The sequence below is a fragment of the Lonchura striata genome, chromosome 2 (genome assembly GCF_046129695.1).
Source record: "Lonchura striata isolate bLonStr1 chromosome 2, bLonStr1.mat, whole genome shotgun sequence".
Classification (NCBI taxonomy): domain Eukaryota; kingdom Metazoa; phylum Chordata; class Aves; order Passeriformes; family Estrildidae; genus Lonchura; species Lonchura striata.
Genome location: NC_134604.1, coordinates 34941025 through 34963655, shown reverse-complemented (window position 1 = coordinate 34963655; position 22631 = coordinate 34941025). Strand labels below are relative to the sequence as shown.

The window sequence follows — 22631 nt, the reverse complement described above, 5'->3', positions numbered from 1 at the left end:
GAAGGTCAGCCTTCTTCCTTCACACAAAGTCTGAACAATCTGTACCCTGTTACTAAATGAGGTAGCTAGCAGGTCACAGATGTGCCCCTTTTTACCAGCTGGCCCCCAATTCAAACCATTAACCTTTTTTATATTCTGACCTCAAGCAAACCTGAGTTGCTCTCTTAGGGCACTGTCCCACACAAAGCCCCAGTGACAGGAAAATTTCAGTAAATGTGTATGAAACTCCCCAGATCTGGGTGTGTATATTACATACTTTGTAATAGGTTCAGGGTTTTTTTAATTCATGCTTTGAGAAAGAAATTTTAAAACTACTGACCTGTACTGCTCAGTTTATGATACCCTGGCCTCCAGGATGAGCCTCAGGACATTGTGAGGAGGAAATTTCCATTTATATCAACTCTTCCTGTGTCTAATTACACAAGGTGGTCTCAGCAAACTGTTCAAAGCTTTTACAGGACTACCTTCTGCTGGAAGATTAGGGAAGCTAATAACAATTTTTGGGGACATATTTATCCTTCTTGCTCAGTTATAAACATTACGAGTTTATTGCCATGAATAGTTTGAAAAACTAGAAGATGGTAAAATATCACATTAGGTCAGGAAGGAGGAGACACCTTGTCACTGGAACACTGAGGCTGTCCATGACACCAGCCCAGGGAAGAGGCTGCACAGATCACATCAGCCAGAGGTTCAGAGTGCTGCACTTCCTGTAATACAATATGCACATATGAAATACATTTGGTATTTTATTAAGTAAACAAAGCAATTATCAGTGCACATTTTAAGCAGCAAAAAGAAAAGAAGCACCTCAGACTTTCATACCGTAACAAAAGTTCTGTGGAAGCTGCATTTTATTTGAAAATCCACCCATTTTTGCTAACATACATTTTAATATTTTAAACAAAAATAGAATCTGCAGAGACAATGCAGCAAGTATGCTTAATTCATGTACAGAATTGCTTTCGTATCATTGACTATCCTTCTGAAGGCCCCACTCCACCCAAAAGTCATGGTGTATTTACACAAAGCACCGATCAACAGCGCTACTTTAATTCCTCGTGAACTAAATACCCACTAGACATATGTAAGGAAGCTACTTCCCCTTTTTTACTTTTAAAAGGTACATGATCATGAACGAGCCAAATGAAAAGGCTTTCCCCCCCCAACACACAACACCTCAATTTATTTTTTTTTACAGAAAAGAAGGAAAGTCTTAAAAATGAAAGCAATTCCTCACATTCATCTTGGAAAGGCCTTATAATGTCAAATGTAAAAATAAATGACAAGCCAAGCACAAAGCAATAAAGTTCCTTCCCAATGCACTAATGCTGAATTAAAAATGTAGTGCTTCTTCTAGTCAGTTAACTGTTCCCTTGCAAAATCCTAGGCACAGAATTGACTATAAGGATTAATGCGTTTTACAGCTCTTCCCTAATTCCCATATATACTGAGAATTCATTAGATTCAGACCTTTAAAATATTTAGTGCTCTTTATGTCAGCTGAAAAGCATTCTGAATCAGATTCATTCTTTGTGGATAAAAATCAGACATACTGTATACATCCATACTCATTTTCATAAGGAGGTTTTTTTTGATACAATATTAATGTTAAATTGATAATCATAAATAAATACAAACAATAATACATAAGGAATGTCTACTGCAAACTGAATATATAATTTTTAAAAAAAGTTAATTTCCATTACTGCTGTGCCTACATTTGTGAGGACTGAAGATAAGGTAACTGCAGAATTAAGAGTTAGGATTCAACCCTCCCTTGCCCAGAGTCTTGTTTTGAGTTACGGTAAAGGACAGATCTCCAATCCAGGCAGCATTTCCAAACACCAATATCATTTTCCAGAATAAAGGCTTGTCTTCGTACGTTACCAATTAAGGATATTATTAGAAGCTGAGAGTATTGACGTGTTAGTCACCAGGACAAAACAGATCGTGGTCTTAATTCATGGCAATTCTTGGCTTTGTGTTGTGTACTGTCTTCTTGTGGAGGTGTCCCAGCTTCCTTCACTGGTCTTCATCATTTCACTGCATCACTTAATGGAAGAGGAGAGTTTGAGGGACTGAAGTTCATTTTTTTTCCTCGAAGTGGGAGTTTACTGCTGAGCACATCTTTTTGGAAACATTCCTTTCTCTTCCATCTAACAGTTACATAAACTGAATCTGGAAAGATGAAAAATCCTGGGGTTAACATGCAACAGAAGTAGGACTTCACTCTAAACCCTTTTTCTTCAAAATTTTCCATTCTTCTGATGCCCAAGCTACCCCACGATTTGAAGTTTTGAACAGAAATAAAATATCTTTTAAAAAATCAGGGCCAGGAAACAACCAAAAGACATCAGGATGTTCTTCCAACGACACCAGCCTTTGGAATAGCTCTGCATTAAAAATAAAACCCACCTAGTTAGCCATGCAATATCGTCACCAGCGACAGCATAACACAGACCAACACCATTATGAAGAGAACTCAGGGTAATTTTTCATGTTGAACCAGAGGAAGTGCACAAAGAAAAGCAGCTGCTGTGTGCAATAAGCCTAGTCTCTCTTTATACTATGAATTCTTGAATTTCTTTTTCATGTTTTCACTCATTTTACTATTTAATTCCCACCTGCCCCTGACTAGTCAGAAACAACACAACTCCTCCACTGCACCTCTGTACCAAAATGGATCCCTGGCACATGTGAAACAAACACCTCCTCCTGCATGAAGGGAACTCTCTGGTCACGCCACGGGGAAACGCACAAGCACCCTGCCAGCAGCACTCCGGGCTCTGCTGCTAAAGGGGAACTCTGAACATTTTCCAGATGAGATGGTAAATACAGGTAGCATGAGTTCCTTCTCTAACTGCAGCAAGTACCACATGGGCTGGTTCTAGTTCCAACGGACTGAGGCAAAACATCTCAATCAGCCTGTAAACTGCTGAAGTTAAATACAAAGCATTTCTAAGCCACTTCCACAGTGCTTCCAACTCAACAAGATTCAGTTTTATTTCCTTCAGAAACAGTTCTAGCCATGTTAATAAAACTTGAATTAGAACTTTTTTGTTTCATATCACAAACACCAGCATCTCCCCAGAGTAATGGACAATACCTAAGTTGTTCTACAAGAAATCCTGGAGAGAGAGCTCTGCAAAGGGATCCTTTCCTGAGGCTCTGTGAGGACTCTGACTGGAAGGGCTGGATGCTGCAGACAGCTAGTAAGAAAGACGACAGAGAAAGGGAAAGAAAAAGAAAACAAGGTCTCAGAATGACAGAATATGAAAGCTAAACGTGTAATGAAAGGACAAGGGGAGGTTAAGAGGCAAACTTGGCAGAAGTCAACTATTAAAACAAGGTGTTTGGTCATATGGGAAACAAAGCCTCTTCAATGGTTGGTGTAATGTAGAAACAAGCTGGACATAACCCTCCAGAAAGGAAATGCCAGTGGCATTTGCCAATCAAACAAATACACACTTTCACAGCAGTCTTCTTCAAAAGAAGATATAAAACATTCAGCCTGACTTCTGTGAAACAGGTTAGTCCTCTCCCTGCTTTACTGGGAAAACTACAGCCTGGCAGGGAGAGGTGATGCTGGGGTCTAGCCAGAGCATGGCAGCTTTCCAGATGGTTTTTCCAGAAGGAATAGCTCTCAGCATCTTTTCTTGTCAAAATAGGATGCATATAAAAAGAGGCTGGATAGCAGAGAATAGATAATTCTCAATTTGGGATCTAGAAGGAGAATACAAGATATATTCTGTGAGAAAGAGAAAAAAGAAAAAAAAAAAAAAGAAAAAAAAAGAAAAAAAAAAAAAAGATGAGAGTTTCAATTGCTACTGTGGCCATTTTAGGTGAGAACTGAAGACTGTGACTGATAGTCCATAAAATCATAAAAATTGCATCCTACAGTCATGTACCTAAAGCAGGACACCACAAACTCAGTCACATAAAGCACATAACTTAGAGGTGGGTAATACTGGCATTCCAACTGCTGCTGCTGGGAAGGACCAATTATCTGCAGGCTGTACATGCAGGAGTATCTGCTATTTGTTGATTTATTTTTCCTTCTCTGTTAGTACTTTTCCTGTTATAAGTGGTGTTATATTAAATCCTATTTGCCCTCCCCCTGGGTAAAACATGCATGTTTCTGCAGTTATAAATCAAAGTCAGCCTCCTCCAATTTGGGCTCCTCACTGGAACAGTTTGTTATGAACCAAGTCACTTGCGCTCCCGTGCCCATGGCAAAAAACATTGCATGAAGACCTTTTCCTTTGGAAATGCCAGGCACCTGCTAACCTATGCATGACAGGAAGTCTGCTTATGGGAATTGCTTGCAGAAGTGCTCAGAGTGTAAATATTGCCATTGCACATTTAAATTTTTTTCATGAATGTCTATCTCGGAAAACACATGAGCAGAAGGACTTCCTTCAGAATCAGTACATGGCTGATCTGCATTGGAATCTTCATCTCCTCCTGAAACCCCACTCCCCATCTGAGGCACTCAGATCCAGTCACCATAAATTATGCAAAAGTCATGAGACAGAATGGGAAATGCTTGAGAAACAGCTTCAGGATGTCAGAATTTCCCCTCTTAAACTTGGTTCTTTCCTTTGGAAAGCCATAGGCAGACTAGTGACATGGTCCAACAGAGTCCTAACTTCAGTGAGGAATGCTTGCTGCCACTTGATTTCAGGAAACATTTTTCCTCTTCATGCTCAAATGCCTTGAAGTCACATACATTCCTGTCAAATTGAGCTGGCAAATCTCCAACCCATATCACAACCAAAGTAACATCCCAGTTTGAAAGCAGTGTGGAAGACTGGTAGGTTTGAGCCAGTTGTGCAACATCAGCACATAACCAAACATAGGGGAAATTTTGGGAAGCCTGCTCAGGTTAAAATCTGATGGAAAAAGTTGACAATGCTATTACCTCGATGCCATAATTAAATTCAGACAAGACTTGCAGTAAACATGCATTTTAACAAGATTCCGCTAATTATTAAAAAGGAGACCTAAAAAAAAATAATGGGAAGTATAGTTAGATAGTTTCCTACATTGCACCTCTCTAGATTACTGTTTATAAATAGATCTGAAAACCAGGATTGCTCCTAGCAGTTTCTAAGGAGAAGCATTTAAAACAATAGTGGTGGCCATCAGTTTCTCTAGAGCTGATCTAGCTGGAGCTGTGGATTTAGTGCCCCTACTGCCCAGAGCTGGTGTGATGTGAAATGCACCCACTGCGCTGCTGAGAGCTTAGTCTCACCTTCAGCAATCAGACGTCACTTCTCACTGCCTCCAACACAGACAAAGCTCCCTGGAGTCACAGTAAAACTTAAAAACCCATCCATAAGCGAGCACTGGGCTGATTGCCATCATAAGCTACCTTCTAGTTTTCCATGAAACAAGCCTGTCAAGCTGTTTTACCATATATTTTAGGGGTAATGTGCCAAACAAGCATCTCTAAGGGCTACTTTCTGGCATAAGTCTGTCCTGAACTTCCTACCCTGTTCTTAGTTTCAAACACCCCTCAAAACCACCCTCCCCCCCCTCTACACCCAGCCAAAAATCAACCACAAAACACATCCACCAAACCAACTTACTCATTTGCACATTTAGCTATTCTCCATCACCCAGGTGATCACTTCTGCTACTTCCCATGTACAGTTACCTGTGTTAACAGCTAATTGTTTTACAATTTACAGATGTTTGCAGTAGGTGGAGTGATTTCTTTATTCTATTTTATATCTTAAATTTTGCACCAACCATCTCCTTCCCCCTCCTAAGGCTATGTCCTCATGGGGACAATCACAGCAGAACATGCAACGTGTGAAAGTACACGGATTTGTCCTAATTGTATCATTTTATATTGGCCAACACAACACCGTTGTTGGTTTAACAGCCAAGCCCTGCTACTGCACATTGGGACACTCAGGCCTTGTGATGGGCAGACACATTCCAGCCCCTGTGCATCAGTCAGATCTGGCTTGTCTGGGACATTCAGCATTTGCTGTAGTGTATCACATCTGCCATCCCTCTGCTTGAACCACTGATTCAGCCCACCCCCTCCTCGGACACACACACACACACACTCCCCCCTCACCAGCTACAACGTCATCATACAACTCCAAACATTCTCACTGCTCTGGGTCGCACAAGGTAATAAGTTGCAGTGGGTAATGCCCACTATTTTATCATGATTAAAACTTATTTTCTTTCTCAGGCAGGAAATACTGCAAGATAAATATTTTCAAAATTACACACCTTTCAAAACTATTAATCCCTTCTGCACTCAGATTTCCAAAGAAGTGACTGTTCTAGTTTCATTCTCAATTACTTCAAATTATTTTGCTCTTTGCTTTTGACTGCTACAATTAGGGAAAAATTGCAAGCATCTAAAGAGAACACTTGGAAGAGAAGCAAAATAGGTATGCCTAGAGATGGAAAAAACTTACTAAGAAAAATCCTTGAGAGTATCGAGTTATGAACAACAGTTAAATTTATATGAAAACTTTATATGCACGACATTAAGATGCCTATTTTCCCAGTGCATTCTCAACTCACTACAACTTGGCAATAAATTTTTTGGCAACAACTTCATATCTGTCATCATGCTTTTAAGTACCTTTAGCTTTCTTTACTGTAGACAACACCCAAGATCTACTAGGAGACTGGAGGTGATATAATCTGGTGCTTTACAAGTAAATATGGAAAACAATTTTGTTTTTGTCATGATGACACCATGAACAAAACCACTGTTAGAATAATGGTCTTTACAGAGATCCATGTGGACAGTTTGAGCTGCGTGCCTTTCAGATAACCATGATTTATTCTTTAAGATTTGTTTACTGACCCCAAGAACAGACGTTTCTGTTTCTTTTACTTTTTCTATTTCTGGCACAACAAGAGCATTAACTAAACTTAAATGGCGAAATACAGTCTCAGAAGAGCCTCAAGACTCAGCACACAGTAAACTCAATGTAATTCCCCTCCATGGCTATACATTAATAAATTCTGCTGTGTATGGGGAAGCTCTCACATGCAGCCCTTGTTTCATTTAAGATGCTTTATTGGTATCAGGCTTCTGAAAACTTGACACCTTCCAGCAACAAAGACTGTGTGTCTCAGGGAAAACCCTTCTTGGTCACAGCAAATGCTGACTCATAGGGTGTGTTTTAATTAATTCTCACAGGAGCCAAACATTGTCAGGTAAGAGAATAAATATAGCTCCACACACCTCACTTGTGACTAATTCCTCTTTCTCCTGTTCTGACAGCCAACTGGGTTTCAGCCTAGGCCACGCCCTGCAATGTCAAATTAAGCAGAAAGGCTCACTGAGCTATTCAGACCCATCTACCCATTCATAACTGAATCAGGCAGGTAGGCAGGTCTTTTTTTTTTAAAGGATCATTTAATATTTTTTTTTTTTTTTTATGTAGAGAAAACTCCTATCCTTGAGGAACCTTTTATTTGGTCAATATTTAAAAAGTGTCATAAACACTATTTGTCCTCTTGAAATGGTACAACATCCATGTGAAAAATACCAAAACACTTAAGTGACAGTGAAGGTGCAAAGCAGCTCTCAAAAGTCTACGACAAACAGAGTTGAGAACTGCATTTCTAGCTGAAGAAATCTAACAGCATCCCTTTCAGATAAAGCATTTAAAAGAAGATATTTAGAAAAAAACCCTATTCACAAGGCTGTATTTTAAGAAGACAATGGGAATACAGCCCACTGGGAGCAAACAGCAGAATCCTTCTTATAAAAGGATCAGACTGAGGCACTGGAAAATGCTTGAGGCTCTTTTTAGTTCCAGCTTTCTGCTGAATTCTCTTCCTTCCACAGTCTAGTCCCAAACACTGCAGTTACATCAACCTATGCCTAGGTGAAGTTATACATGAATGCTTTTAAACATTCACCTATAAAAACAGAGCTCTTTATAGTAAGATCAAAATACAGGCACAATATATTTCATTTTTCTAATGATGATCACATTTCTGATGTAGAGAGTGAATTTTGAAAAAGAGACATCTGATAGGTGAGTAATACCACACTTAATCCTGGAGCTTCAGTCTGCCAGTTAAACTTGGCTCTGCCTCTAACTGCAGTTCACAAATACAAAGTATTAATGATAGCAAAATTTTCTAAAAATAGTATGAATGTAGTCAGGGTTATCCATCCCCTCTTCCTCCTACTTTTTAAAATGTTTTTCTTACCATAAAAAAACCTCTCTCTTAAGATGCCTATTGGGTTACAAAAGTGAGTTCAGATAGAAATTTCCCAGTGACAGACATTTGTAAAACAAACAGTAAAACAAATCAGTAGCAGGTATGTATTTAACTCCAGTATTGATGCAGTTAGCTCAGAGTGGCCCTTTGGCACACTCATTCCAGTAGGTTAGGTAATCAATCTGGACACAACACATCCCAAGAAACATGTAACTGGAGATTTAAGGAACACTCCACCTAAGGTAGCACTAAACAGGGAAAGGCCTGGTAGATTGGTTTTGCTATTGCACATCTTCACTATGTTGCAAATGCAGTCTCCTGCAAAACCATGGAGGAACACAAAACCCACTGGAGTCTACCATGTTTAAAACTAGATGGATGTGCCACGTGCCTCCCACTGAGATGCTCAGGACCAACAATTGGGTGGTGGGTTGAGGTTTCACCAAGTTTAATTCCACAATTTTTTCAAATCCATCTAATGCAGTCATGGGCATAAAAGGCTACACACACCCTGTCTGGCCCCTGCAAAATGTTGTAATACAAGCACACACCTAGCACTTCAGGCATTTTATAATACTTTTAAGTGTATCAGTGGATAGAACAGCGACATGTATACTTAGGAAAAAGCTGTAATAGCCAATCTCACAAAACCACACTCTGAGGGTAAAGCAGCATGGAACATGACTTTGGGGAAAAAGCTCATCTTCAGCAAAGAGCATAGACATCAGCTTTTGCTATTCTTTGTCATTGTCACATTCCCAGAAAAACAATGTCTGAAAAAGACCTACCCTCTTTGTTTTGGTAACACAAACTTGCTGCTGTCAACAAGTAGATAGGAAACAAGCCTTCCATAAACCACTGAGCTTTTGCAATAATTTGCCCAACACAAATAAGAGATATTAATTATATTTATGTATAAAATTAACATATTAAATATACTTCTAAAGAAACTGCCTCGTGTAGTTCATTCCCAGGAAACGAACAATTTGAATATACACACCTGTGCTCCCGGTACAGGGCCAAAGGGGTTTGGTGGTCTCATGACTGGCTGACTGTATATCAAAGTTGGCTGGGTCATTACTGGTATGCCTCCCATCTGTGATGGCTGAAAAAACCCAGACAGCATCAAATCACACACAGCATTAATGCATTTCAAGTGTTTAAGCAGATAAAGAAAAATGGCAAATGAGTGAAAAGTTTCGGTCATATTTGAGATATGCAACCATGTGAGATCCTTCTACAATATTCTGCAAATAAGGGTTACCAGAAAGGTTACATTAGAGCCTTTCCAAGGAATTTTCTCAATAACAACTAAGCCCATTCAATTTCTTGCTGAAAGATCTGAAGCACTAAAACTCGTTAGACAAGCACTTGTGCTGGTCCTTCTGCTCCCAGACCCAAGGTCTGACAGCACTTCCCTGACTGACCCAAAGCACAAGCACAGTTTTGCAGACAGCAGTGCAGTGCTGACAGAGCTCAGGACAAAATTGAAACCTGAGAGCTGTACGTGCAATTAATGTTAAGTCATTATGCAACCAGAGTCAAAGTGTTACCAACACTCCAGCTGAGCCAAATTACAAGTTTAATGTGTATTAATGGTCTTACAAGTCAGGTTATAACTAACCCATCTCTAGCACTGCTTTTGGCATTCCACTCAGGCTTGGGTTGACAGCCAGCAGCAGTCCTACTGAAGCAATCCCCATTCCAAGCTGCTTTTCCCTGACTAATCCTGGAGGTGGTGGTACTCCTCCTATCATGCCAACCAGCTGTTTGGGCAATCACAGGGTGAACCCATTCAATAAACCGACCCTAATGAAAACATCTCATTAAAAAATGTAAGAACAAGTGAACAACTGCTGGCCCAAGACACAGGAAGCAGCAGCCAGGGAATGCCAGGCATAGTGCTATGGCACTAAACAAGCTGCCTGTCCAGCAAGCTCACAACATTTGGGAACATAAGGGAAAAGCCTGCATTTAGGATAGGACCATCCTCAGAACTCTGGTCCCCACTATTGTTTTTATGAAAAACTAAAAGATTTAACAGCAAGAGTTGTAAATTGAGTCAACATTGCAGAGATTCCTGATGGTAAATGTCCTGAGTAAAGTCTGAACGAGCCAGGGCAGATTTCAGAATGTGCAATGGAGCCCACTGGTCATTCTGTAATGGCCCACCTCACCCCCTCCTACTTAGATACTGCACATGTCTGAACTAGCAGCAGCAACTTGGGGTAACAGAGTTACAGCTCCATAATTCCAGTTTCCATTTCACTGTGGCAATTAAACCCCACAATCAAACAAAACACAACAAGCAACATTACATTGTCATACATTACAAATGTTACCTTCCCCTGCTGCTGACTCAAACGAACTATGAAAATGCTGCTGATACCATAAGAGCAAAGTTGTGTAGATCAAGTTTGAATCCATATTAATGTTAGTTTAAGCATAACAGCTTTGACCAAGAATATGGGAGTACATGGATGGGTAATGGGGAATGATGATATATGATACTGTCCCAAGAGGCCCTCAAAAACACAGTTGGCCACTTCTGCAGTTCACTTACTGAGTGTATATAAGCTGTAAATCATTAAAGTAATTTGGTTATATGATGAAACATTTACATTTTTTTTTCCTTTAATCTGTGGGGCATTTAATAGAATAACTGCTAGAAGAAAGTTTTCTTGCCTTTTATTCACCCAGGAAAGCTATGCTGCATCAAAATCATACCAAAAACAGCTAAGGCATGTAATTTCAGAAATATTTTAAAATTTAAGGTAAGAATAAAAATTTTCAAAGCAAAAAGCAGGAAGGCACTGGTGTGTCACTAACAGATCCAACTCTCAACCAAAACCACACCATACTGCAGTGTCACAAACTTGCATTTCTGTAGCATTAATCATCACAGATGCTTGCTCCCAAACCTCAGCAGAAGGTATTTAGGAAAGCTTCACTTCACCAAGTAAACATTTCTATTCTGAAAGCAGATATTTATATTGACACGATAAACTTACGTCTATGATAAATTTATTTCCATGCCAATAAAGACCACCAAGAGCAGACTGTGTTTATTTTCATAGAATTACAGAATGGTTTGGGTTGGAAGGGACCTTAAACAGGATCTAGTTCTATTTTAAGAAGTTTATGAATCAAACAAGTGAAATAAGGAAGGGCAGACTTAATTTCAGACAAACAGCATGTAAGTGGTTCAGGAAACCAGAAGTTAATTTGTTGAGGAATAAATGAATGGGAGTTGAAATTCAGTCTTCAGTAGAATAGTTCAGTAAAACAAGAGCTACCAAACTATAAGCAATCAAACAATATACAGCATCTGCCTGGCTGGAGTTGTAGGAATTCCACTCACCATCACATAGCCCATCATTCCTGTTGGCGTTGTGGCAGGATAGGCCATTACAGGGGGTGCCTGGTGTGAGAAACAGTGGTGAACTGAGAGGAGAAGACATCAGCTACATACTCTAAGACATTGCTTTCTAAGGATCAACTGCAGCACTCAGCTTATTATGAACATAGCAAAGAATAAATAGGGTTTGCAATCTGGTGTTAAGAGTGTATCCTAAGTACTTCAGATGGAGTACAATACCTAAGCTAAAGTTTATGGGCCATCTTGAAAAATCTCAAATAATGTATTTGCTTTTATCACATTAGGATTCTGGCTGTTTGAACTAAACTGCAAGTACCACTCTCTCAACATCCTGTTTAGAGAACACAGTACATGACTCAGAGAAGTTTGAGAGAAAATATCCATGAAGCAGAAGCACTTTTTTAATCCCATGAATTATATACTTATATTTCAGTATCAAAAGTAATGGTACACAAGGAGTCCTAAAAGAGCATTTGAAAGACCAAATTACAATTGCTTCTGCTGACACTTACAGGAATTCTCTTTAGCCAGGATGGACACACTATGGGAATTCTTCTAGCAGGATTTGATATAAATTAGACTCTCACAGGAATAGCCAGTTTGCATTCCTTCTCCCTCACTCACTCCATTCACTGCATCTGAACATGCCAGAAGTCCTCTCATGCTAAAAAAGCTTGGCAGATACATTTATATTACCCTGATGTACTTACTGTACCTTTTATGAAGGTACAGTACAACTGCTGTCAAAACTTGGGTGAACTTCTGTTTTGTAAACTATCTGGCAATATAAATGTAGAAAAACAACTGATAATTCTTAGAAATTTAAGTAAAAACAATTCATCTCTTAGCCATATTCTTTATTCTACAGTTTACTATCCACTTTCTAAATTAGCATTAACTATTTTAACAACAAAAAAGTTGTGGTTTATTTTTCAGATTAAACTGGTCTTACAGATATTTAGATAGATGGCTGTCTATCCACTCTACCTCCTATCAGTCTTCCCTTTCAGAAAAAACCCAGTAATTTTCATGCTCTTGCTGTGGGGATTTCTATTCAAGACAAACACTATAAGCATTTCTTGGTACACAGACATTACTGCTACAGAAAAGAGCCAAATCATAAATCATTAATCATACTGGATTAATTAAAGCAGATAAATTGTTTCATCAGGAATAGGACATGAGGAAAGCTGTTTCTGAATTCAGTTCTAAGGTATCAGCTGCTTTTTCTTACATAGTACAGACAGTGCAGCTGGCATTTCAATTGCCATGAGAACAGAAAATCATCTGGACAGCATATTCACCATATATTTCACACAACGGGAAAAGCTATCCTGAAAATTACAACTTTTTTTTGGTGTTTTGCTTGTGTACACACACCTACACAAACATGCTGAATAAACTTATTGTTGAGAGCCCAAATATGGACCTACCACCCTTTAGTTACAAATTTACCCTGGAATAAAAACAGTACAGGGAAAGACCAATATTACTGCTGACATAAAAAAAGAGTCCTTTGAAATTAAAGCCTACATTCCTCAGACAGCAAGCACAACTTGCCCTCTGTAAACTATCTGCATTAATTTTCTATTTTCATATCAGCATTCATGACATATTGGTCTCTCCCCACTTAAAAAAAAATTAAAAATCAAGATCTATCATAAATGTGGATCAAGTGCCACGTATAACAGAAGCCTGTGAGGTTTCATGCAGTTATTCAAACACAATATTTTATCTTCATTCAGAAGTCACCAAATGCATTAAAGGCAGCACAGACACACACCCCAGCTCTCTGGCAGCAGATGGTACATTTTAAAGCAAGGAAAAATAATCTTGGTATTTCCCATGCCATCATTCGATTCAAGAGCCTGCACACCACCTATGAAGTTTGTGTATGCTAGGAAAAGCTCAATTTTTGGCACACCAAAGATTTTCAAATGAGAAATGTGTAAATAGCAAGGAGGTTATGAGATTCTGCAACAGCAGTGGTTAATATCAGCATGCCAGTCGATTGCAAAAAGGCTGTGGGTTGTTTCACTTACGTATTGTGGAAAATGCATGCCATTCTGTATTTCCCAGGGAGAACAATTACATAATGCAATAACATTGGATTAGAAGCAAATACTTACACAACAGAATATACACAGATAGCATTTTAGTTCACAAATACATTAAATGTTTACTCCAACACATTCTTGTAATTCAAGTCATTCACTGAGACAACACACCTGTGATACTGTCATTGGTATTAGGTTTGACAATGGTTTGCACAGTCCATTTATTTGGTATATGCCTTTTTCACCAAAGATTTTCAAAAGCATATTTATTTAGCAAGCAGCAGCAACTCCACAATAAATGGACCAGCAGAGGAAACCAAAGCTTTTTTTTTCCCCTCACATGATTTATTTTTCAAGTTTTTTATGTTTATAGAACAGTTTCACAGGAAGTGTCTCAACAGTATCTCTCAATAATAAAAGCTGTTAAATATAATGACTTATCATCACAAGATGTAGATATAAGACATGAGTTATTAAACAGATTCAAGCACACAGATAAACTCAAACCACCAGTCATTAATGCAGGCGAGTAGTTACAATTTCTTCAATATCTACATTCTTCAATATCTACACATCCTCCAGTAAGATCCACAAACATATTTCTCCCTAAATAAATGCAGTGAGTTGATAGGAGACACCTGGTAGGGAAGAGGTGGCAGACCCAGGGATACAAGTTCTATCTTTCCAAATCCACAATGCTGCATTACTGCACTGCAGATTCAACCTCCCCCAGTCAGAGCCAGATGCAATAAATCCTTGGGGGTAGTTTGTTACTCGCTCTGTTCCTGTACAGCTCTTCAGGTCATTGGTGAAAGGGTGAGTAGGACTCACATGCAAAAATGTTCTGTGAACATTTTGAAAACTACTTCTGTAAAGCCTTAACATATAATTAAAAGCCTTCCCCCCCTACACAACACCCCAAAATCCTTGCCAATACTACCTGTTAAAATAGACATGAACTTGCTCATTGAAAATGACATGGATTAAAAGCAACTGCACACACCAGGCAGGAAAGCAGTAGTTATGTACATTAAGAAAGCTGTGGCCACAGACACCTCTGCAAGTCTCATGGGGCCAGTTCCCACCCCCAGAGCAGGCCAAGTTACAATGTAATGATGTGTGGCACCTGTGGGATGCTTTCACACTTCTGCTTTTCTAGATGGCCAAATGCCTCCTCACTCCTTGGAATTCAGAGTTTTATGTCAAACTCATAGAATGGTTTGGGTTGGAAAGTACTTTGATGATGACCTAGCTTGAACCCCCCTGCAGTGGGCAGGGACAGCTTCCACTAGACCAGGCTGCTCAAAGCGCCATCCAGCCTGGCCTTGAACACTTCCAGGGTGAGGCATACAGAGCTTCTCTGAGAAACCTGTGCCAGTGCCTCAGCACCTTCACAGTGAAGTATTCTAGTATCTAATCTAAACCTGACCTCTATCAGTTCACAGCCATTGCCCCTTGGCCTGTCTCCATGTGCACTTGGAAAGTCCATTGAGTGAAACCCAGAGCCCTGCCTCCCAAGAGAGAGGCTGCTCAAACAATAGTGAAGTTTGTGCTAAACTTGCACATCACATCACAAACTATTTACTAGAATCACACAGCCAAGAAAAACAAATCCCAGTAGTACACACCTCCAACTGACCACTTCTTCAATTTTCTATTAACCTTTTACTACAACTATAGACCATTTTCAAATTTATCCATTATACATCACCCTGCAGATCTAAATTACAGGGAACTCACTATTTTAAAATGAGCATTTGCTTACCAACGTTGGAGCATTCCACGCAGTTGTAGGTGCAATCTTGGGTTGCCAGTTGGAACCACCTGTTAGTTTCTTTTCACCTGGCTGAGTCCAGTTTACATCACTTTAAACAAATTTTTTTAAAATTTGTTAGAAAACATTGGACTTTCTTATAAAACTTTCTCAGGTAAACACCATTTCCACTTGGGAATGAGACTTCTTTTATTAATGAAGCTCATTTAGCAAAGGGGTTGATAAAAAATTTCGTGATATGTTTTGGCTCAGAAAAGTAAAAAAAATCTTCAGCATGAGCCTCCTCAGCATCATAGTTAACTTGCCCAGAATAGGTAAATGAGTGTTATCTGACTCAGGTCAAGACATTTGAGTTAGATTTCAAGACAGCATGTTAGATTTCTGAATGATTTCAGAGTTGGCACAGATGGTCCCAATAAACTTGAAATTTGCCAATCCCATTTTTTGACTTTGCTGCTAGAGCAAATGTTCACTACCCTCAAATACACACACCCTGCTTCAGAATTCACTTGTCTAAATATCAGCCTCAAGGCCGAGGCTGCAGTTTCACAATCTTTAAAACTGCTCTGTTCACTAAGATCATACCAAGTACTTAAGGAGTGCTATGACTACCTGCAACAACTACAAAGAAACATTTTGATGAATTTTTTTAATATGACTAAAAGTCTGAAAGGAATCAGAGACAGGACACCTTGCCTGCTGCTATCACTGTCACGGCCACTCTGTCTACAGTCACCTTCCAACAGCTCTCAACAATTCATTACCCCTTGTACAATCCCACATGTGCTCTGAAAGCTAACATTATATGTTGGTATGCACAGGTTTCAACATGTACATTCATGAAAATTTACTATAATGAAAATCCAAATGCTCAACTTCTGATTAAGCATACTCACTTTTTAGTAGTTCCATTTCCAATGCCCAAATCTGTCATAAGGGAGAAAGAGAGACTACTGAAATTCTGTTTGTTTCAAAGAAATCAGTTAAGTATTTACACGTTGGTGGTTCCATACTTACTGCCTACAAGATTGGCTAAAGATGAATCCAGATCATCTGACACTAATTTATTAGGCGGTACTTTGGCAACTGGAAGACTCTGGTTTTGAGAGGCCACTGTTGGTTTTAGGAGACCACCTAGTTCATCAAAACCTTGGAATGAAAAGCATACATGATTTGAATCACAGGCCTCCAAAAAATGTCATGACATTTAATTAGACAGCAAGGTCAACACAATGGCTAAAATACAAAATTTAACCTGGTGATGCTACCCTATACAAGAAGGACAAAACTTATTATGCCTCATGATAAAAATATATTTACTATAGAAATAAGATTTCACTTCAGTGGTTTAACCGATGGGACAATTTTACATGGAATGTATTCATAGTGACTGTAAAGCAGTCAAAATGCAAAGCAAAGAAAAAAATATATAAAGTGTTTCAATCTTACAAAAACATCTATTTGCTTTTAGTAAATCATGGGCTTGCAAAAAAAAAAAAAAGTGATGTCGAGTCTAATGCAAGAGCATAAAATGTCTACTTTCCAGATGCTCAAAAGAATAGAAGGAGCACTATGACTTCAATCTAAATTAACTGTGTATTGACTGATCATTTTCTGAAGCAATCTTAATGTCAAAAGAGGAGGCAAAGGAGTGCCAAAAACCATGTTGCAGATATATAAAATGAAGATGAAATTTTACCTCTTCCAACCACACACTACAAATACAGACTTAATTTCAGCTGACAGCACATAAAAATGAAGGCTGTTCACTGTGTGAAGATTTAATGTACAAAATATATAAGTGAGGGAAATCAGTGTAAAGATTTCAGCAGAATGCAGAAACAGTCTGCAAAGAAAAATTATTTGATTAATGCTGTTATTGACCTTTTAAAATCAGCTTTCTTTTCTTCATCTGAAACTCTGTCCCAGTAGTGTAAGGAAATACATATTAAGAGATTTATACCTCAAGAATAAAATAAATTAAAGGAAAGGACATAAGCTATTTATTTTAGTAAGTGTCTTACCACCAGAATCTGGGACAACATTAGAAGATTTGTTTCCAAACACAGACTCAAAGTCAACATTAAGGCCAGCTGATGGCTGTGGTTGAGCAACAGGAGATGGAGTGAACCCTGTGGGGAAAAAAAAGAAAGAAACTGTATGTTTTTATACAGCATTTCTCATAAATCCACCTTTAAGCAAGACAAGCCAAATAAATATTTTAGCACTGCAGAAAGACCAGGAATACCTCAAAAGTCCAGATTACACTCTGACACTAAGCAGTTTATTTGGTCTTTATTTGAAGTTACTCCTCCAAAGAAAGATATTGTCTAAGGAACTGAACACAGGCCATAAAAGTCCCCCTGCAACTGCTTCATCTCTGAACACCTTCCTAATTATTTTAGCATATGTTTACAGTAAAATTACTGAGGAAAAAGTTACCATGCTTCTTCCAGGAAAAGAAGCTGGCTAGTGTGGAATCTGTTTCAAGATTATATGACTGAAGATCATTACATTGTGGTTTATATTAACCCAGCAAATCTCTTAAATACAACTGGAGTAAGATCCAAATCATCCAAGGTGTGCAAACTAGTAATGCCTTTGATTAGGCACATTTAATACAAATAATTTTCATAGCTCTTAGTTACTTGTGGACACACATTTTGCAGTTAACCATGTGTTTCAGTCAAATTTCTAGAAATTTCAGCAAGATATGGGGAGGTACAGTCACATTTCAGATCCTAGTGCTGCCTAAACTTACTTCATTTGTCTTCCATGTATCTGTAGTGTTCTACAAATACACAATTATTTTTCAACACTGAAAATTTACTGCAGCATGAAGCATTGCATATGATGTTCAGCAGCATTAAATTAATAATTCAGTAACAAAGAAGGTAATAGCCGTTTGTCATATTTTTTAAATGTTATATATGATCACACACAAGCACGTGCATGTGCAACACCTTTGTATTCAGGCAATAACAGAAGTAATCATTGCTTTATATGAAAAGCACCAAAAAAAAAAAAAAAAAAGCAATGCTACCTTGAAAATTAGCTCTTCTTGTTTCTAACAAAAAGTATGATGACATGGAGAAATGAAAGGATCACAAGTACTTCAGCAGTAAAACACTGAAGTCGGTAAAAATAACTGACAAAGAAAACTTCTTGGATTTCATTTTGCTTGCTGGGACAGCACCTCATTTCAATCTTATTGTTTTCCTGAAATAAGTCACATTTTGCCTAAAAAAATTACTAACTACGGCATGTTATTCTTGAACATAAGCTTCAGAGAAAAAAAAAATAAAATTTGGATTATCTGTTTATTTTTGTCTTAAAAGAACATAAAACTCCTAATTCCATCACTAAAATTTAGACAATGTAATTTCCATTAAAAATAAATCAAAGTAAACTGCATACAGTAAAACATGGGAAGCAATAATGTGGGAAAAGAGAGAGTAAATAATCAACAAACCAAAATGAGTATCTTTATGACATGTATACCACCAAGTTGTAACAAGCCATTTCAGAGACTCTGAACTTCAGATAGGAATTCCTTTGATGGGACGTCCTGCAACTCTTAAAACTGTGCCTGTACCAATAGAAAACTTCACTTACAATAGCTCATAATTTGCTTTAGCAATCAGCCTCAACTGAAACAAGCTGACTTTCCTGCTCTCACATTTTAGAAGCTTCAAGTTTTATGAAAGTAAGAAGATGAGACCATCTCCAAGACAAAACAATACACGGGACTCCTTTGAATCAGCCCCTGAGAAAGATCAACTCCTACTCTTGGTATCAACCACCAATTCAGGGCAGTATGTTTAACAAGGGTATTTTGAAAGGTGCAAATATCAGTATTTTTAATGGAGCTTCTTTGAGCATCAAGAAACTAATGATTCTGCTTTTTTAATAAGGAACAAAGGGAACACAGTAATTTGTAGCATTTAACTTTTGTTAAATGACACTCACTGATGTTTACACAAAGATACTAAACTAAAATGTGACTTTATGGGGCTTTTAAGAACCAAGCCTTCCACAAACCATTTACTGAAGGTATCCCTAAACCTTGCACTGTAGCAATGTTTACACAAACCTGCTCAACCTGGTTTGGACAGATTATAACCTGTCACAGCCCACAGTCTCTCTAGCAACTATCAGGACAGTGTTCCAGAATCAGCACCAGTATAAAGTTACTACACAGACATGACACAGCTGCACAAATGATTAGCCAGCACTTCAGTGCAGCAGAGACCACTTTCTCCTGTTCTGTTGCAAAGCTTAACACTAGTTTAGTGCACTATTTAAGAGTAACGTATCAACAAAATTGCTGTAAGTGGCATGAACATCCCAATCCCTTTATCTTAAAAACAATGAGGTAGAGCAAGATGAAAAGCTACTTATAAACATGCATGTCTTTTGTGTGGTATGTAGCAACAAGTAAACTACAGGAGATCCTGAAATGGGGAGATACTAATTTCATGCTTAGACTAAATAAGCCTTAGTTTGGCAGAAACTGAAAAAATACATACCATTCGTGACCACACACCTGGCACAAGCACATGAATTATAGTTGAAGCCACTACAACAAGGCACTTCTGTAGTCAGTAACATGCCTGCTACTTCTAGGCACACAACACATTCAAACTTCTGTGTGTGTGGTAAGGCTGTATCCCATTACCTACCTCCAAATAGACCAGCTACAGAAGAAGGCTCATTGCGGAAATGAGAAGCGTTAGGATAAGCTTGAGGACCACAAAAAGAATCTGATAAGGAGTATCACACAAGAAAGAAAGCCAGGAAAGGAGAAGAGGGAGAGTTACAGAAAGAGAACCAAGATACACTGCTATTCAAAACTTTAATTTCACATCAGTCTATAAATCCACATATAGTCTAATAACATAAAACCAATGGAATGAAATTAATACACTTCAGACAGACAGTAAGAAACAAGTTTACACAATCTCTAACACAAAAGGGGAAAGCACAGTTTCAAAGGAACAGCTATACTAGGATCTTTTTTTTTTTCCAAGAAATGCCATGTTTTACACCCTCGGAGGAAATGAGTGTAAAAGTATTAAGGCATTTTTCTTATACCTGATATATATTCATACTTGCTTGCCACAAAGGGATTTAGTTGAGTAAATGGATTGTAATGATCTAAAGAACCAGAAAGAGTTATTTTAAATTCACATTCACATTATTGTAGCACCTTGATCGTGCAACAGCTAAAATTGCATCTACATGTCCCACATCAATCTGTCAGGAGGCCACCCTCTGGTTCTAGATATATCCTTAGAGCACGAGACACTGGAAGGGAATGCAGTATCAATGCCATCCATTTCCAGTGACTTCAGAGCTGTCATGTAATAAATAATGCAAAGACCAGGGAACACCACAAAAGCCCACCAGGGTCCTTGTTCACAGCTCTGCATTGCTGCAACTTTTTGTGCGACTGCAGAACAAGTTAGACAGAGAGAAAACTAGCCTGACCAAATAACTATACTATTTAAAAAAACCCAGATGTATTTCAAATAATCATTCTATATTTACATGAACTGTAACAACTTCATTGAAGCATGGAAAAGACAATTTTATCACAAAGCAGTACCAACTAAAAGCATTTTATATATATTTAAAGATATATTTAGCTTTCCTGCTTTGTCTTTCCAATAAAGACAGGCTAGGAAATTAGTTCAGTTGACAAAGCAGAGGTAGTATGAAAATCTTTAAAGAGATAATCCCTCTGTTTTACCTCTGTTAACAAGTACCAGAGCTATTAAAAACCCCTCTTTGTTCTAATAGTCTGTATTCTTCTTTGATCAATTCTAATGAGGTTCAGCTAGCATAAATACAGCCTGTGGTGTACAACTGTCTTTAAACTTGCTTTGTTTGATAGAACTGACATATAATTAAGTGATTTTTCATCTATGAAAACAAACTAAATCTTCATATTGAAAAGTAATTAAATTACTTTAGAGCTGCACCATGACAAATGTTGGAAGAATTTCTGGTGAGACAGCCATGCTGAACCATCTCCAAAGCAAGTTATGAACAGCTTTTAACAGGCGAGTTATTAGTTTATTACCCCATAGGTAAACACTCTGATTATGCATCAATACGTGCATGACTTTATCAGCTTTGTTAATGACAACATGACAGGGGCAAAAACATCAACTATAAAAAAAAAATCAGATTACACTCCTGAGGAAGAAAGTAACAGCATTTTCTTTTTCTTCTCAGGCATATGCAGCATTTTACCTTAAAATTCGCATGTACGAGAGACTGTAAAACTGCATTCAAGCAACTACTCTAACTGTAACTGTTTCTTTACAGTTAGAATCCCATCTAGGCAGCTAAGAAAGGATTTTAACACCATTTTTATTGTAGAGCTCCTAAATCAAATGCTAACATAGCACAAAACCAGCCCCAAATGACCAGCTTTATTTTCTGAAAGGCTGCGAAAATATATTTTAGAAACTAAAATAATGTTAAAATTTTTAGGAAATAGGAAATTAGTTTAAAAGGGTACTTTACCAACAAATATTTCATGTGTGGGTGTCCTACTGGTGAAAGTAGATACATCAGCAGACACAGACAGATGAGCAGCATCGTTAGTTTTTGTAAGGAAAGGATTTAGGTTTGGAATGGCATCATCAACACTATCAACAGTAGCAGAAAAAGGATCTGTTCAATTCCAGAGAGCAAGAGAAAGAAGAAAAGGGAGATGGATTTAGTTTTCTCCTGACATATCTATGCTTGGGATGACCTAGGTATTTATCTCACTTTCAAGTTGTCCAGGACTGAAGATACTAGCTAGTAATATCCTTTTTTAAATATTTTTATATTAATAACACCATCTTATAAAGTGTACTTCTTCCTGAGTGTCTTTTGGATTGAAACTGTGTTATTCCTCTTTAAACACAATCACTTTTTGTTTCTCACAGTGATGGCCTGACATTTGCAACAAAGTCTGTGGAGCAGAGGATGCCTGTCAGCACTACAGAATCCGAGGTGGTATGAGAGGATTCAATACAATAACATCCCCAGGACAACTTTAAAAACCTGAACAAAACCAACTGAGCTGAACTTCTCTTTCTCCAAACTGTGTTTATGGATTTTTCTGTTACTGAACATCACAAAATTTTCAAGAGCTCTGATTATACCAAGGTAACATACAGGACATAAGCACTTTCCTTGGTAC

At 38.1% G+C, this 22631-nt stretch overlaps 1 protein-coding gene across 5 annotated transcripts in view; it reads right to left on the bottom strand.

The window, feature by feature from the left end:
• Positions 1–836: 836 nt before the first annotated feature.
• The window catches only part of PICALM (phosphatidylinositol binding clathrin assembly protein), a 65755-nt gene continuing 43960 nt past the window's right edge, over positions 837–22631 (bottom strand). Inside the window, exons 13-23 of one of the 5 annotated variants that reach the window (XM_021536215.3) lie at positions 21965–22114; positions 20113–20193; positions 17455–17562; positions 16448–16579; positions 16327–16357; positions 15422–15521; positions 13642–13665; positions 11582–11641; positions 9221–9325; positions 3110–3212; positions 837–2181 (exon numbers count right to left, since the gene is read on the bottom strand). In XM_021536215.3, the coding sequence (XP_021391890.1) occupies positions 3120–3212; positions 9221–9325; positions 11582–11641; positions 13642–13665; positions 15422–15521; positions 16327–16357; positions 16448–16579; positions 17455–17562; positions 20113–20193; positions 21965–22114 (884 nt within the window). In that variant the 3' untranslated portion in view covers positions 837–2181; positions 3110–3119. The remainder of the gene's footprint in view (positions 2182–3109; positions 3213–9220; positions 9326–11581; positions 11642–13641; positions 13666–15421; positions 15522–16326; positions 16358–16447; positions 16580–17454; positions 17563–20112; positions 20194–21964; positions 22115–22631) is intronic. The other 4 variants (XM_021536217.3, XM_021536216.3, XM_021536218.3 and 1 more) reach the window with 4 other exon arrangements.